The sequence below is a fragment of the Branchiostoma floridae genome, chromosome 9 (genome assembly GCF_000003815.2).
Source record: "Branchiostoma floridae strain S238N-H82 chromosome 9, Bfl_VNyyK, whole genome shotgun sequence".
In the NCBI taxonomy this organism is placed as follows: domain Eukaryota; kingdom Metazoa; phylum Chordata; class Leptocardii; order Amphioxiformes; family Branchiostomatidae; genus Branchiostoma; species Branchiostoma floridae.
This window is the reverse complement of record NC_049987.1, coordinates 18,753,884-18,768,210: the sequence shown is the minus strand read 5'-3', so window position 1 is coordinate 18,768,210 and position 14,327 is coordinate 18,753,884. Positions and strand designations below refer to the sequence as shown.

The 14,327-nt window shown below is 41.6% G+C and overlaps 1 protein-coding gene across 1 annotated transcript; it reads left to right on the top strand.

Moving 5' to 3' along the window:
* The first annotated feature begins 6 nt into the window (after positions 1-6).
* LOC118423405 (steroid 17-alpha-hydroxylase/17,20 lyase-like) lies at positions 7-14,128 on the top strand. The gene is given in 12 exon segments (XM_035831546.1): positions 7-31; positions 4,980-5,110; positions 5,653-5,826; positions 6,885-6,978; positions 7,659-7,671; positions 7,673-7,818; positions 8,338-8,459; positions 8,827-8,913; positions 9,531-9,656; positions 9,911-10,150; positions 11,723-11,882; positions 13,046-14,128. Coding segments are annotated over 11 exon segments (1,485 nt in total). The 5' UTR covers positions 7-31; positions 4,980-4,983; the 3' UTR covers positions 13,242-14,128.
* The last annotated feature ends 199 nt before the right edge of the window (positions 14,129-14,327 follow it).

The following is a 14,327-nucleotide window of genomic DNA, read 5'->3' as shown; positions in this document are numbered from 1 at the left end:
CTTCGGTGAGGACTCGGAGACAACACTGCAGGTACTGAGCTACTGTTTTTACTCCTTTATAACTTGGGTTCCTGTAGCGCAATCGGCAGGGTGTTCGGTCGATAACCCATAAGTCGATATTAAAGTTCTGGGTTCGAATCCGTCGATGTGCCACAGATCTTATGCCCTTGGGAAAGGCACCTTAACACGACTTTTCTCAATTCTAATCAACTAAGTAATCCCAAGCGCAGGTGTAGAAAGTTAACAAATCTAATAAAGAACAGGTGAGAAAGATTAAGGGAAACAGGTGATGCCTGCCACGTGTATACAGGGTATAATATGCACAGAACAAAGGAAATCCATGCAGACAGTCCAAGTGAATGCAGAGCGCAGGAAAGCGAGATGGAAGCGGCGTTTCATGTACGAACGTGTCCCGAAGCCCGACTCCAGCACCCACCCCCACCCACCGAGGCCGCACCGGCACCATATATTCACTGGAAAGGTTCTTGTTGTTTTAAGTTCGCTATACGTATGATGTTTGGAGTTTTTCTAGATTTTAGCGGGCGGCCGCAATTTGTTGTCCGAAATTGTCCTACATGGAAATGGCAGGTTTGTTGCCTGGAATTGTATAATATATCATTACTAGTAAAGGCCGGAATTGTGTAATAGATATGGGCGGTATATGGCCCGCTGTTGTGTAATGCATGGGCGGTACATGGCCTGGAATTGTGTAATGGATATGGGCAGTATATGGCCCGTTGTTGTGTAATGGACATGGGCGGTATTTGGCCCGGAATTGTGTGATGTATATGAGTAGTATATGGCCCGGAATTGTGTATTGGATATGGGCGATATATGGCCCGGAATTGTGTAATGGACATGGGCGGATTATGGCCCGGAATTGTGTATATGGGCAGTATATGGCCCGGAATTGTGTAATGCATGGGCAGTATATGGCCCGTTGTTGTGTAATGTACATGGGCGGTATTTGGCCCGGAATTGTGTAATGGATATGAGCAGTATATGGCCCGGAATTGTGTAATGTATATGAGCAGTATATGGCCCGGAATTGTGTAATGGATATGGGCGATATATGGCCCGGAATTGTGTAATGTATATGAGCAGTATATGGCCCGGAATTGTGTAATGTATATGAGCAGTATATGGCCCGGAATTGTGTAATGGATATGGGCGATATATGGCCCGGAATTGTGTAATGTATATGGGCAGTATATGGCCCGGAGTTGTGTAATGTATATGGGCAGTATATGGTCCGGAGTTGTGTAATGGACATAGGTGGTTTGGTGCCCGGAATTGTGTACATGTGGAAGAGTGGAAGTCTTTTGTCTCCGCCTATTCTAATCAAGTAATCCCAAGCGCAGGTGTAGAAAGTTAACAAATCTAATAAAGAACAGGAAACAGGTGATGCCTGCCACGTGTATACAGGGTATAATATGCACAGAACAAAGGAAATCCATGCAGACAGTCCAAGTGAATGCCGAGCGCAGGAAAGCAAGATGGAAGCAAGGAAATGAAGAGTAAGAGTTACATGAGTGGGGTTAATAAGTTGGTTGGTGAAGGTAAGGAGATGGGGGAAATTAAAAAAAAGAAAAGAAAACACCCGCCCACCATTTAGTATTTCTCCTTGCTGAGAAGTTTTGCTCCGTCAGTGGAGGACGTCCCACTAACACCCGATATCAATCCCCATACCTAACATGTGAGATGTCTTCTACGCTGGAGCGGAGGGATACTTGGTTAGAATAGGGTACTAATGCTTCGGTTACGTAATACGGCCTTCCCTAGGATGGAGGACCCGTGTTTGGGGAAAGCCACACCTCGAGCACGTTAAAGAACGCACACTTATCGAAAAGAGTAGAGGGCCTTCCCGGTAGTGGTGCGTACCTAAACTCAAATTCAGGTTCAGGCCCGGATTCAAGTCCAGCAATTCAGGTTCAGGTCCGGACTTTAAGTCCGGACCTGGACCCATCATTGCGTATCATGTGCGCTAGAAAGTTTTCTTTTTTGAGGGGGAGGAGGGATGGTGCATATAAAATTGCATGTTAGCATGAATTGAAATGCAATGTGAACAATACATGCAAATTATATACAGCCAGTGCAAACACAAAATGTTTTTGGCTTTTTCCAGTGCAAATTTCACTGTCTATGGAAGGTTTTAGATGGTTTAGAACAAGAAAAGGGAATATAATGGACATATAGCTTTTTGCAAGTCCGGACTTGAGTCCGGACATTTAGCTTTTTTTTGGACTTGGACCTAAACTTTTTTAGGTCCAATTCCAAGTCCGGGCTTTAGGTACGCACCACTACTTCCCGGTGTGAGTGTTTCAAAACATACATTGCTGTCACATTGAGGTCATCTGCGTGGCGCCGAATGAATGGCAACCGCTCCGGACCCTTGCGACTTAGCCTAGCCTACTGTAAACTCCTCACAATTCTGTCCCTGGCCATGAAGAGAGAGTGACAATAACAAGGGGTCTAAAAAGACCATGAAATCCACGATTCTTGACTAGTGAGTTTAGTTTCCCTACCACTAAGGACCACTAAGCTTTTTCCCTAGACACTTGTATAATAGCAAACGACCCACCGTGTTTGCATAGCTTACCGAATGGAACAAAATAGAGCTCTTTGCCAGAGATGATAACGTTTCTAACATTGTGCATGATGCATGAAAATGTAAAGGTTTCTGGTACAGAATTGACTACGAAAGATTAGCCTTAAGCTAAGCTACCCAGAGCCTACGGAGTCGCAGGAATTGTGTGTATTTGGGTTGTGTGGTGTTTGTCTACAGCAGCTTACTGACACATTCAGGTCACAGAAAACACGTACTGTATTTATCCACGACTCCTCAATGGTAGTTGTAAATTGGTCGGCGTCACAACGCTTGACACAGCCATAGAGATTAGCCTCCTTCACCGGCCTCTCTGGGAACCTTGGCAAATTTTTTATTTTTTTTTGGGGGGGGGGGGGGGGAGGTTATCGGTAGGTCGATTCGCGATTTTTAACCGGGGATATTATTATGCGCCGGGAAAGGAATATATGCCGGGAAAGGAATATACAGCGGAAAGCTTGTACTGGCGAGGCGAAATCGGCTTCCCAGTACCAGCGAATCGACTTAAAGCCCCCCCCCAAAAAAAAAAAATTTGGCCAAGATTCCCAGAGAAGCCGGTGAAGGAGGCTACATAGAGATCCTTCTGTGCACGGCAGCGAGGGGGGAACTGTGGCTGGTAGTAGCGGGGATATGTCAGTTTTGACTGTATTCATGAGTTGATGTTTGTTCGGTGGAGTACTAGTAGAGTCGATTCCACATTACCAAGAGGGTATTTCTTTCCTTTTGTTCCAACATTTTGGAAATCTTTATAACATTCTAAACGTGATAAGTAACTGTTAAGAACTATTTATAACATCTGTGTGATGTTCTAGATATTTTCTATTAATAGTGTTCATACATGTTAGAAACATTTCTAATATCAAATCCATTATTTCTGTTACTTTTTCAACTGTTCCAACATAGATTCATCATTTGTGATCACATGTTCGAACATTGAAACAATATGATGAAACTGGGTCAGTGGGCTGGGTAGAGGACAATTCACACATCCTTGCCAAGTACAGGAAATTGTGTCTGTCTGACTGCTTCTCACAAAAGAGTCACCAGTGTCTACTAAAGAAAATCTAAAAATACAAGACCCAAACAAAAGGCCCAGCTTAGCAGCTTGGTTAATGGGGGTAATAAAAGTTTTTATGGAGGAAAAAAATGACACAAATTGTTGGAACATGATGACAAAAACACATAGATGTTTCTAAATTGTTCTAAATAAAGAGATATTGATACCATTAATTTCCCAATATTTCCAACATATATAGATAGGTTCAAACATGTTCAAACTTTCATTTTCAATTGTTTGAACAATTCAGAACTTCAGTGGCTGAAATAGTATTTTGCTTAGAATAGTTCAAACTTATTACAAATATTATTTCAAAAACCTCTCGGTGACTCGGAATCGACTCTACTCTCTAAAGGACCCATCCCTGCATGACGCTGGATGGAAATTTACTTGTTGGGACGGAAAAAATTATCCACTCCGACACCATCTTAATTTCATGACATGACAATACATTTTCGTAAGCTTAAAATGGCAAATTCAATAACTAAAATAGGCCTCCGATTCGGTCCACTGAATACTGTTAACAACAACTCGACTGGTTGCAGTATGATGAAGTCCGCTGGGCGTGAAGAGAACTAGCAGACAACGTCAACTCATTTCCACAGATTCTGTACATTGTACCCTAAGTTTAAGTCAAACTTTTTATTTTTATTTTTGTACCTTCCCTTTACATCCTATCATAAGCGTTGAAGCCTGTCACTTTGTAAAATCCCTACAGGCGAAAAAAAACTATGCTCTGTTTTAATAGAAGAGTGCCCTATTATTTATTTACAGTATTTACAGTACATAGCGGCATTTTATAAGCCACCGCACATAGAGAATAGGGGCAAGGTAGAGGTAAGACCAAGTGAAATAAAAAAAAAATATCCCAGCATAACCCGCAGCTTTAGACAAAATACAGACCGATGACAAGAAGTTGAAATAATCGAACAACCCAGGACACACACAAACCTGTATGTTTATATTGGCTTTTCATGGGACGCCATAGATAATTTGAATGCCCCGTTGTTCGTATTGGCAGGTAAAGACCGTTGGACTTAGCAAAGGCATCTTCGTGTGCTTTACGGCCACACACTGTAATCAACATGGCGTCAAATGAATAACCGATACCTGTATAAGCTTTTTCACAACTTAAAGTACGCATGCGCGGCGATAGGACCTGTAGGTAATATTATGACCTACAAACGTCTGCTGGACATTGTTATGCAAATCATCGAGACGAAAGCTTTTAACGTATTACCCACAATTCCCGCCGTGCATACATGCGCACACGGAAGTGTGAACGGGCTTATCCCTTCACCCCCAACTTTCCTACAGGACGATGTGGCTTATGACGATAGCCGCTGGGATAGTGACCCTGCTTTTGCTCACGTGGTTGAGGGACTATATGAAACGATGGCGTATGCCCCCTGGACCATTTTTCTGGCCAATCATTGGTAACATTTACTGTAAGTATCAAATAAGCACGTTCACGGTTTAGAGTATGCATGTGCAGTGGCAGAAATTATGGGTTATACTAGTATCTCAACGATAAAGGGCCTTGGTACATAAGCAAATCAGTTCAAGACATTGTTATGCAAATGAAAAAAAATGACCTTTTTCTATTATTCTTATCATTATTTTTTTGTTTGACATGAGACACACAATTCCTGTCGCTACACATACGTATCCGGAGCCTTGCTTATAGTGGATCATTTTGTATGTACTATTTTCATCTATACAGTGTTTATCGACGTTGTCTTCTCTTCTAAAGTGAGCGTATCAGATGCCATTTTCTGTACCATGTGAAAAAGATAAAACAAACAACATGCATGTTTCCATCCACCGGAACCCGCCTGTTTCCCAGGTAAAGCTGCAACCTTTTTATTGATATTCTGTGGGTTTGCGCCAATATAAGTCGTTCTCCTCTGTTACAGTGCTTGGCGGCCAACTCAAAATATATCTCAACTCCATTCATTCCCTTTTTTTAAATTTTATTCCAATCGTTTAGTGTTTAGTGGTAGGATGTACATCACCTTCATCGACCTCGCCCAGAAGTACGGAGACGTTTTCAGTCTGAAGATGGGAATGACGGATGTGGTTGTACTGAACAGTCTGGATGCTGTAAAGGAGGCTTTTGTGAAGAAGGGAGTGGACTTTGCAGGCAGGCCGAAGATTCTATCAAGTAAGTGCTCATTTTAGCTACCTTCTTCTTCTGTCATTTCCATCTATACGGACGATCAATTCACATGGACTCGGCGGTGTGCAACTAGACCGGCCCGACTCCTACACAGTCTGCCACAGGTTGAGCACGTGAAGGCACTTGTTGTGCATGGATCTCAGTTAACATGACTAATATGCGGCGAGGATGATCATAATGCTGATGATCAGAAAGTACACTGGACAATGGTTGGGAGGGGGGTGGTGGTGAAAGATGTGTACGTTGCAGTTGAATAGTTTGATCAGGTTGGTAAGTCATAATCTCCAAGCAGATCCTACCGTTGGATAGATAGTATTATAAGCTGACAGAAGGAGTGTAGCCGGTGGGAAATGTACACTGCTAGGCCGGCTTCACTCAATCGGTGAGCTTAGATTACTATCTTATCCCACGGTAAGAACTGTTTGAAGATTTGGTGGAGTCGTGATCAATGTGCAACAATTTAACCCTATTCAGACCGGGCTTTTTTGGTCATCCCTGGACGGGGAAGGGGGGGGGGGGTTTGGGGGCTTTTGAGTCCCTCCACTTCTAAGTCCTATAACTCTAACACGACGTGTTGTAGGGCCACCAAATTTTTAGGACGCGATGTAGACATAATATCTTACAAGTATGTGGTAATATAGCAGTAATATAGCAAATAAACGTGGAAAAAACATTGCTAGAACTGAAATTAGCGATTTTTGGTAAAACTGCCTGTCAACAAACGGTTGCCATGGCAACACAAAAACCTTGAAAATTTGTCAAACTTCGTGAAATTGTTGTCAACAATATTTTAGGAAAACGCACCAAATTTGGTGGCATTAGCATAAGCCGTTCTGGCGTTATAGGACATCAAAGTTGGCGGAGGCCTCAAAAGCCACCACCCCCGGTCTGAATAGGGTTAAAGCTTGACTAGACATACGTCGATGAAGCACATGACTAGACATCTTTTTCACACGTTGGCTATTTCATATGTGTTTTTTCAGTGCACATGTTTTCTGAAGGTGAAGTAGTGTAACATTTCTGCTTTTATCTCTATCATCCAGATGAAATTCTGACAGAAGGTGGAAAAGACATCGCCTTCACAGACTACAGCCCTACCTGGAAACTGCACCGAAAACTGTTCCATGGTGCCATCAGGTAAAGTTGAGACAGAGCGCTGCAAACTTTTGATGATCTGCGTCCACTTGGAATCAGTTCTAGCCTTTTTTTACATTAAGGTTATGTTGATTCAATTTTATTGATGACATCTGCGCGTATAAATTTTCGTCATCTTATCATAGCAACTTAGATTAAACAAGAAAGCTTCTGAAAAAAGCTGGCCGGTGCGTATTTTGAAAAAAAAAGCCTGGATGTTAAACAAAATCACATGAAAAAAGAGTTTTTAATCATCGAATTACTGAATTGGTCTGTCTTCTATTAAAAAACATTACATGAGATTTGTCTAACAAAGAAAAAAATTGTTACAAGTGGGGTTCGAACCCACGATCCACGGCTGCAAAAGCAAATTGCCATATCCTCCCAGCGCGTAGACCGCTCGGACACGCTAACTACATTGCGTAATGGTGCGTATAGAAGGGCTATAAGAAGAGTTTGGTTAAATTGACCGATCCATGCATCCATGCATCCATTCATCCATGCAAATCAAACCGTTAAACGAACTGCTTCTCTCGCCTCTAAGCCGGTGTTACGCACCGGCAAAAAACAACAAGATATCAGCTAGCTGACTCGAGACTCTAAACCTTACGGAAGTCACTACACTTTTGTTGTATCAATAAAGATCATTTGTATTTATTCATTTTTTGTTTTGTTACCCTTAGGGGTTACGCATTGGGGACAGAACCTACAAACCAAAGTCCACGAGTCTTTGGAGGACACCATCGCTGAGTTCTCCAAGATGGAGGGTCAAGCAGTGGACCTTGAAGGCTACATCTATAAGCTGGTCTACAACGTCATCTGTTCAACTGCTTTCGGTGTAAGGTGCTGACTAATTTGCTAGTTCGACCTTTTTACTTTTATGATATATGGACTCCTTCGGTCGATATTGACCATGGTAAAATCCTTATTGATATCTGCCCTACAGCGTCGACTGTGGCTAAACAGTCCTATCCCTGTTATATTTGATCCCGAAGGGGATATGTTTGTCATTCAATGTAATTGAAACAGCTGTGCTCTTGTCGTAACTCTTGTCAAAAATTGAAAAAAAATAACACCACTGCCCCAGTGCACTGGAATAAATGGGTACGGATATAGTAAAATCCGGGCCATTTGATTATTTTCATTCGTATATGGGGGTACCCCGGATTTAACTGTATACGGACCCATTTTTCCAGTGCGCACGAATACAACGTGAATGTCAATGCTTATTTCAAAACTGAGTCATATAGTTTGCATGATATACCGGAAACCGTACACAAACGTTGCTTACAGACTTTATCATAAAAAGGCCAAAGAAGAGTGATTGGCAGAACATGCTGTGTAACAATAAATTTGTAACAGGTACAACATGGACGACGAGGACTTCATCACCCTGATGAAAATAAGCAAGGACATGACCGAGACGCTCGGACAAGGTCTTCTTGCTGACGTCTATCCTTCACTCCGGTTCCTGCCGTCCCCGGGTGAGTGTATTCTCAAGACTATGCAGGGCTGACTCCGCGTCTGAAAAAATATTTTAAATTTACCTCTGCTTAATCAGATTGAAGCGCCCGCACCTGTTTTGTCCCCCCCCCCATTCATTCTGTGATAAATTCAAATAAATATGTAAAATAAATGGTCAAACGCACCTTGTACTATTGGCACGTCTTCCTTGTAAATATTAATGACTGGGCTAATTTGGGGGTAAACCAATCAGCGTGCACTGCCTAGATTTCAAATCGTTGCTTGTTGTCAAGTGAAACCTTGCTTGTAATCAGGGACTGTGGCGTTTGAATACCATTGGTTACATGAACACTTTTAAAAGCCCCATTTTGTTTTCACCTCCAACAGCCCTAACTGCCTTTCGAAAAATGACGGAACAGAGTTTGACGATCCTGCAGCGTCATCTGGAAGAGCACCGGGAAACGTTTGACCCAAGTAAGATGACCACTGATATAAATCATTTTCTACAGGAAACAACTCTGTTTGGTTTGTTTGAGGATCCAGGATGGAGACCTCTTTGCAACCCATGTATGGTCACAAATCATTGGTTTTTGTGATATTCGGATAAACATTGAGAGTTTCTTGGAAGTGGCACTGAAAGTCATGAAAAGGCCACTAAAACACCATTGAGATCAATTGGGCAATCGTTGTGTAACTCCAAAGATAACAAGAGATCAGAGACCTCATACCTCCATTAAATGTTTGGAGCTTTTGTAGATTTTTTGTTTTATGTTGTTTCATTTGTAAAAATAAGACCGTAATTAGCATCATGATTTCAAAAGAGTATTCTTTACCAAAGTTACATATATGCGGGAATTCTAATAATACTATGCTTACATTTCATCATCAAATGACTTGCGTATTTTTATATGTCCACCTTTAACTAACAAAAGGCACATGTATCTGACCCCCGTTTACCACAAAAAATGACGACACATTACTCCCAGTTTTCATCGATGTGCTTGGTTGTCTCATCGCTGTCATTTAACTTTTAAGGAAATAAGAATACGCTTATGGTGCATCTTAGCGAACGTCAATGTATACTTCTGTAGGCAACCTCCGTGACATCACAGATCACATGATCAAGGCTCAGAAGGACGCTGAGGAGGAGGGAATCCAGGACATCAACTCTCTCACAGACACTCATCTCAGGCAGACTATGAATGACGTCTTTGCTGGTACACAAAATGTTTAACCTCTCTTTTGCACTCTAGTCAGTACTTTGTATATCAGACAAGCACACGCTATGATAGATGTAGAGTGTTCTTTAATTTGCAAGTGATCGATCGTATGTCAGCTAAAACAGTAAAACTTGAGTCGATGAAGGTTAGACATCCAGGTAATAAGATATGCCAGATAGCAAACTTCAGTGCATTGACATAAAAACAATGCAAGAATACATGTTGATGTGATATGACTATGGTCTCCTCAGGTGGTACAGACACAACTATATGGACTCTACGCTGGGCCAACCTGTACCTTGCTGCCCACCCGGAGATACAGGAGAAGGTGGCTGCTGAGTTAGACAGTGTGGTGGGCCGTGACAGGCTGCCGGAGATGTCCGACCGTGAGGCCATGCCGTACACGGAGGCGACCATACATGAGATCATGAGGATGGGATCCATTGCTCCTTTATCCTTACCACATGCTACGACTGTCGACACCACACTGAGTAAGTTGTAACCTAGAAATAAATCATATGGATTTTTTAATTCTATTTGGGCAGTCAAAGCTGGATTAAGAGATTGGGATAGATGGTTTGCATTGAAGGTCGTGTGACGTTTAACTGCAAGATGCTAAGCCAAGACTCCAGAGGTCCATGGTTCAAATCCTGCCATGCTACCGGTCTTGTGTGTATGTGACCCTGGGACATGGCATGAGATTGAAGTTTTAGAAGTCTATCTAACATCCATTGGCATAATACCGGCCGGTTTACTGCAATTTCTCAAGCAATGCTAATTTGGCAAATGATCAACGTATCATTTTCTCCAGTTACATGTTGCTGTTACAGCTTACCTTTGCCACTTCTTCTGTGTATATTAATTTGTCTCTCTTGTCCTGCTAAAAACATAATATCGTAATTGGAACACACCGCGGAATTGCACGGAGAACGGGCGCGTGGTTGGAAGGGGGTGCAATAATACCGGCCGAACGAAACACGGCACAATTAACTGCCGCTATGTACCTTTATACATCCTCTGTTGTTCCTTCCTTTCCTGTTAGTAGTTGCACAAAACAAAAACCTGCATGAGCATACAAAAAGTAATGAGAAAATGGGCGTATACTGACAAGAATTTTCATTTAATTTTGGTCCGTCACAACCGTTATGACGTGAAACTTGACTGCTGGCGTAGCATAAAAAATGGCGGGGAAATGGCGGCGTACGTTCAATTTGACCCATTCAGCCGTAGATCCGGGCGATAATGCAACGGTTCTTCACACTTTTACACGAGTTGTAGGTCACCAAAAGAATTTCAAGATTGCTGTTGAATCATGCTCGTCTTGTGCCGTGAGCACGTGTGATTATTATCTACAAATCTGGCGATGAATGTGACAGTGTGTTTGTCCCACGACGAGCTCGCCTGCCCCAAAAATGAACTGAAAACTTTTGGCCTTGTTGTCTTCGAATGAATAGTTATCGATGCTTTGTAAATGACGTATTGGACACCTAGATGTCTGAAGTGTGCATACCTCAGAAATAACTATTGTTGCATGTGTAGATCTCTTTAAATTCCATTATTTTTTGTCGGCCGGTATAAGTCTTACGGCCGGTATTATGCCAATGCATGTTATATTCTAAGCCTCTCAATAGCAGAATTCTTTGAACATTTCACTTAGGACCAAGCCTTCAGTTCAGTTCAGGGCCACGCCAACACAACACGTTCATAACAATTTCTTGAAAATAGTATTTCAACAGGAAATTATTGTTATAATTTTGGTCGATGTTTTGCTATTTGTATGATTGATTCTTGTAATGTCATCGCAGTTCATCCTACCAGGCTGCCAGGAGTACTGTTATGCATATTGTTTAATACACCAGTCTACTACAACTACTACTACTATGATCGCTTTACATGACTTTCCCCCCTCCAGCCAGGTGTAAAAATTAGTTCCTGACGGTTGGGGGCATTAAAGGCGGTTGAAGTTGACGGCTAGACACGGCCCGCAGTAAAAGGCTACTTTTATCATTGTCAGAACATGTGTGTTACGTGTCACTACACCATCCAAACTTACAAACACTCAGGTGGCTACCAGATCCCCAAGGGTACTTGGATCATGCCGAATCTGTGGGCCCTGCACCATGACCCTGACACCTGGGGAGATCCGGACGTTTTCCGGCCTGAACGTTTCTTGGATGAAGATGGAAAACCCATCCCCAAACCTGCAGCTCTAATGCCTTTCAGGTGTGTAAAAACTTGGGATATGTAGCAAGAATATTTCTTAAATGATCCTGACCGTTTATTGCATGGATTAACCCTATTCAGACCGGGGGGTGGCTTTTGAGGCACACGCCAACTTTCATGTCGCATAACGTCAGAACGGCTTACGCTAGATCCACCAAATATTGTGAATTTTCCTAAAATCTAGTTTACACCAATTTCTATAGGTTTTGACGATTTCTTTTTTTTTCGTGTTGCCATGACAACCGTTTGTTGACAGGCATTTTTGACAAAATTCGCTAATTTCGGTTCTAACAATGTATTTTTCATGTTTATATGCTATATTACTGCTGTATTCTTCCATAAACTAAATGTTATCTAGAATATATTTCGTAATTAGATAGGAATCAATTACTAGTACCATAGCTTGATGACGTAATCGGTCAAAATCCAAGATGTCGGACCTTGACGATCAGATTAAGATAGAATAACTAGCTTATTATCCCTTAGAATTCGGAACTACCTGTTATTGTTTCATCATTAAATATTTAAATAAATGTTTTTCGTCTATTTACATTGTTTTTTGCGATTATTTGCTGAAAAAAATGTTTTTTTTTTTGAAAATTCAATGTGGTGTATATATGATGGCTGAGCCTAACTGGTATCTTAGATATGCGTGACGTAATTTTATGACGTCAATGATTTTGCTATGAACACAAGTCGTAACAAATATCATGATTCTGTTATCTGCACTTGCTGGTACATTTTTGTAGCATACGTTGAAGTTTTCTTGGAATACCCTTTTTCATGGTTCTAGCTAATACAGTCAGATTGATGACGTCATAATTACGTCATCTTACGTTACGATAGCGTCAAAAGTCTTAGAATCTTTAGGTATTTTGTCTACATCATTCTCGGAAAATTTGGTGGCCATACGATAAGTTGTTTAGGAATTAAAAGGGGCGGGTCTCAAAAAACCCCTCCCCGGTCTGAATAGTATTGAAAGAAATTCGAGTTCAAGTTACCTCTGGGTACGGTATTTAACCATAGTCCCTGTTGATGTATACTTCGGGTTAAAAAGTAGTGCGACCGGAATCTTGAAGCGTAAGATAGCTGGCTGAGGTAATGGACTTGACTATATGGTAGTATGCGTTCTACCACCGTTATATTCTATCTCTTTCAATCAGTGCTGGACGCCGTGCTTGTCCTGGTGACGCTGTGGCAAAAGCGGTCACCTACCTCCTGCTTGGAGGACTGGTCCAGAACTTCCGCTTCAGCATTCCTGAGGGGGAAGGGCCTCCTGATCTCACCCCTGATGAGAAAGGTGGGGGCGCTGCCTGCGTGCCCTACCCGTACAAGGTGGTCATGACCTGCCGGAAGTGATGGTGTGACCTACAGGAAGTTGATGATAAAGTCGTGCAATAAGCCGGCTAACGGGTCCAACTGCGCATGCGGAGGTCAAAGGTAAAGGCCCCCAATGTAAATAGTAGTCTTGCTTTGATCACACATGGCCTGCGTCGGTCAGTTTGAATTCTAATGCCCAGACTTGCTTTGTTTATGTCTCAATTCAAGGGTCTTCACCTTTGACATGTGACAGTTAGATCCGTGAACGGGCTTATTCCAATGGCACAGACGAACAAATTGCCATGTCACGAAGTATCCCATGTAATGCATGAAGCTCTGTCTCAAAAGTTGCCTATCAAACGAACCATCAGTGCATAATAATTGCAGAATTAATTTAATATCGCCGGTATGACTATGAGTATGAGGTAGGGCCAAAGAAGGAATTTTGTACTGTTTGTGTAGTATAGTAATACTATTGTTTAATGAATGTGGGCAAAGGGGTTTATGGTTAACAACTGTTTCTTGCTTTTGCTTTGATTTAGTGGTTTTAGTTAGGTATCGGTAGCTATCATACTATCCTTTCGTTGTTGTTTTTGTTATTCAAAAATCAATAAAGAATGATTGAAAAAAAGTATCTCAAAATAATTGACCCCTTATGTATGTTCATGAATATCTGGTAAGTAAACAATCTAGGGCGAATAAATTACAGTAATAAAATAGTTTCTTCTTGTGTAAATTAACGAATATACAACATTTTTGACTTGATAGTCTAGTTTTGAAGTTTACTTTTTGCATTCTTTTCTTTGAGCTGTAGACCTTCATTAGTGGTTAGATAGACCATGTTGATTCGATTATGTATATATATGACGTTCTCTTGGAACCACAAGACTTATGCGAGCCTGCGAATAAAAAAGTTTGGCCAAAAATAATTGCTTTCTTTATGAAATCTAAGAGGTGAGAAAAGCTTAACAAATGATTATCAAACAGAATATGGTATACCGGACAACAGATTATCCATTTTTACCTCCATGAAATGTCATGGAATGGAGGTTATATTTTCTGTTATGTGTCTCTGTCTGTGTAGATGATTACTCAAGAACGGCTGGATGGATTGGTTTCATACTT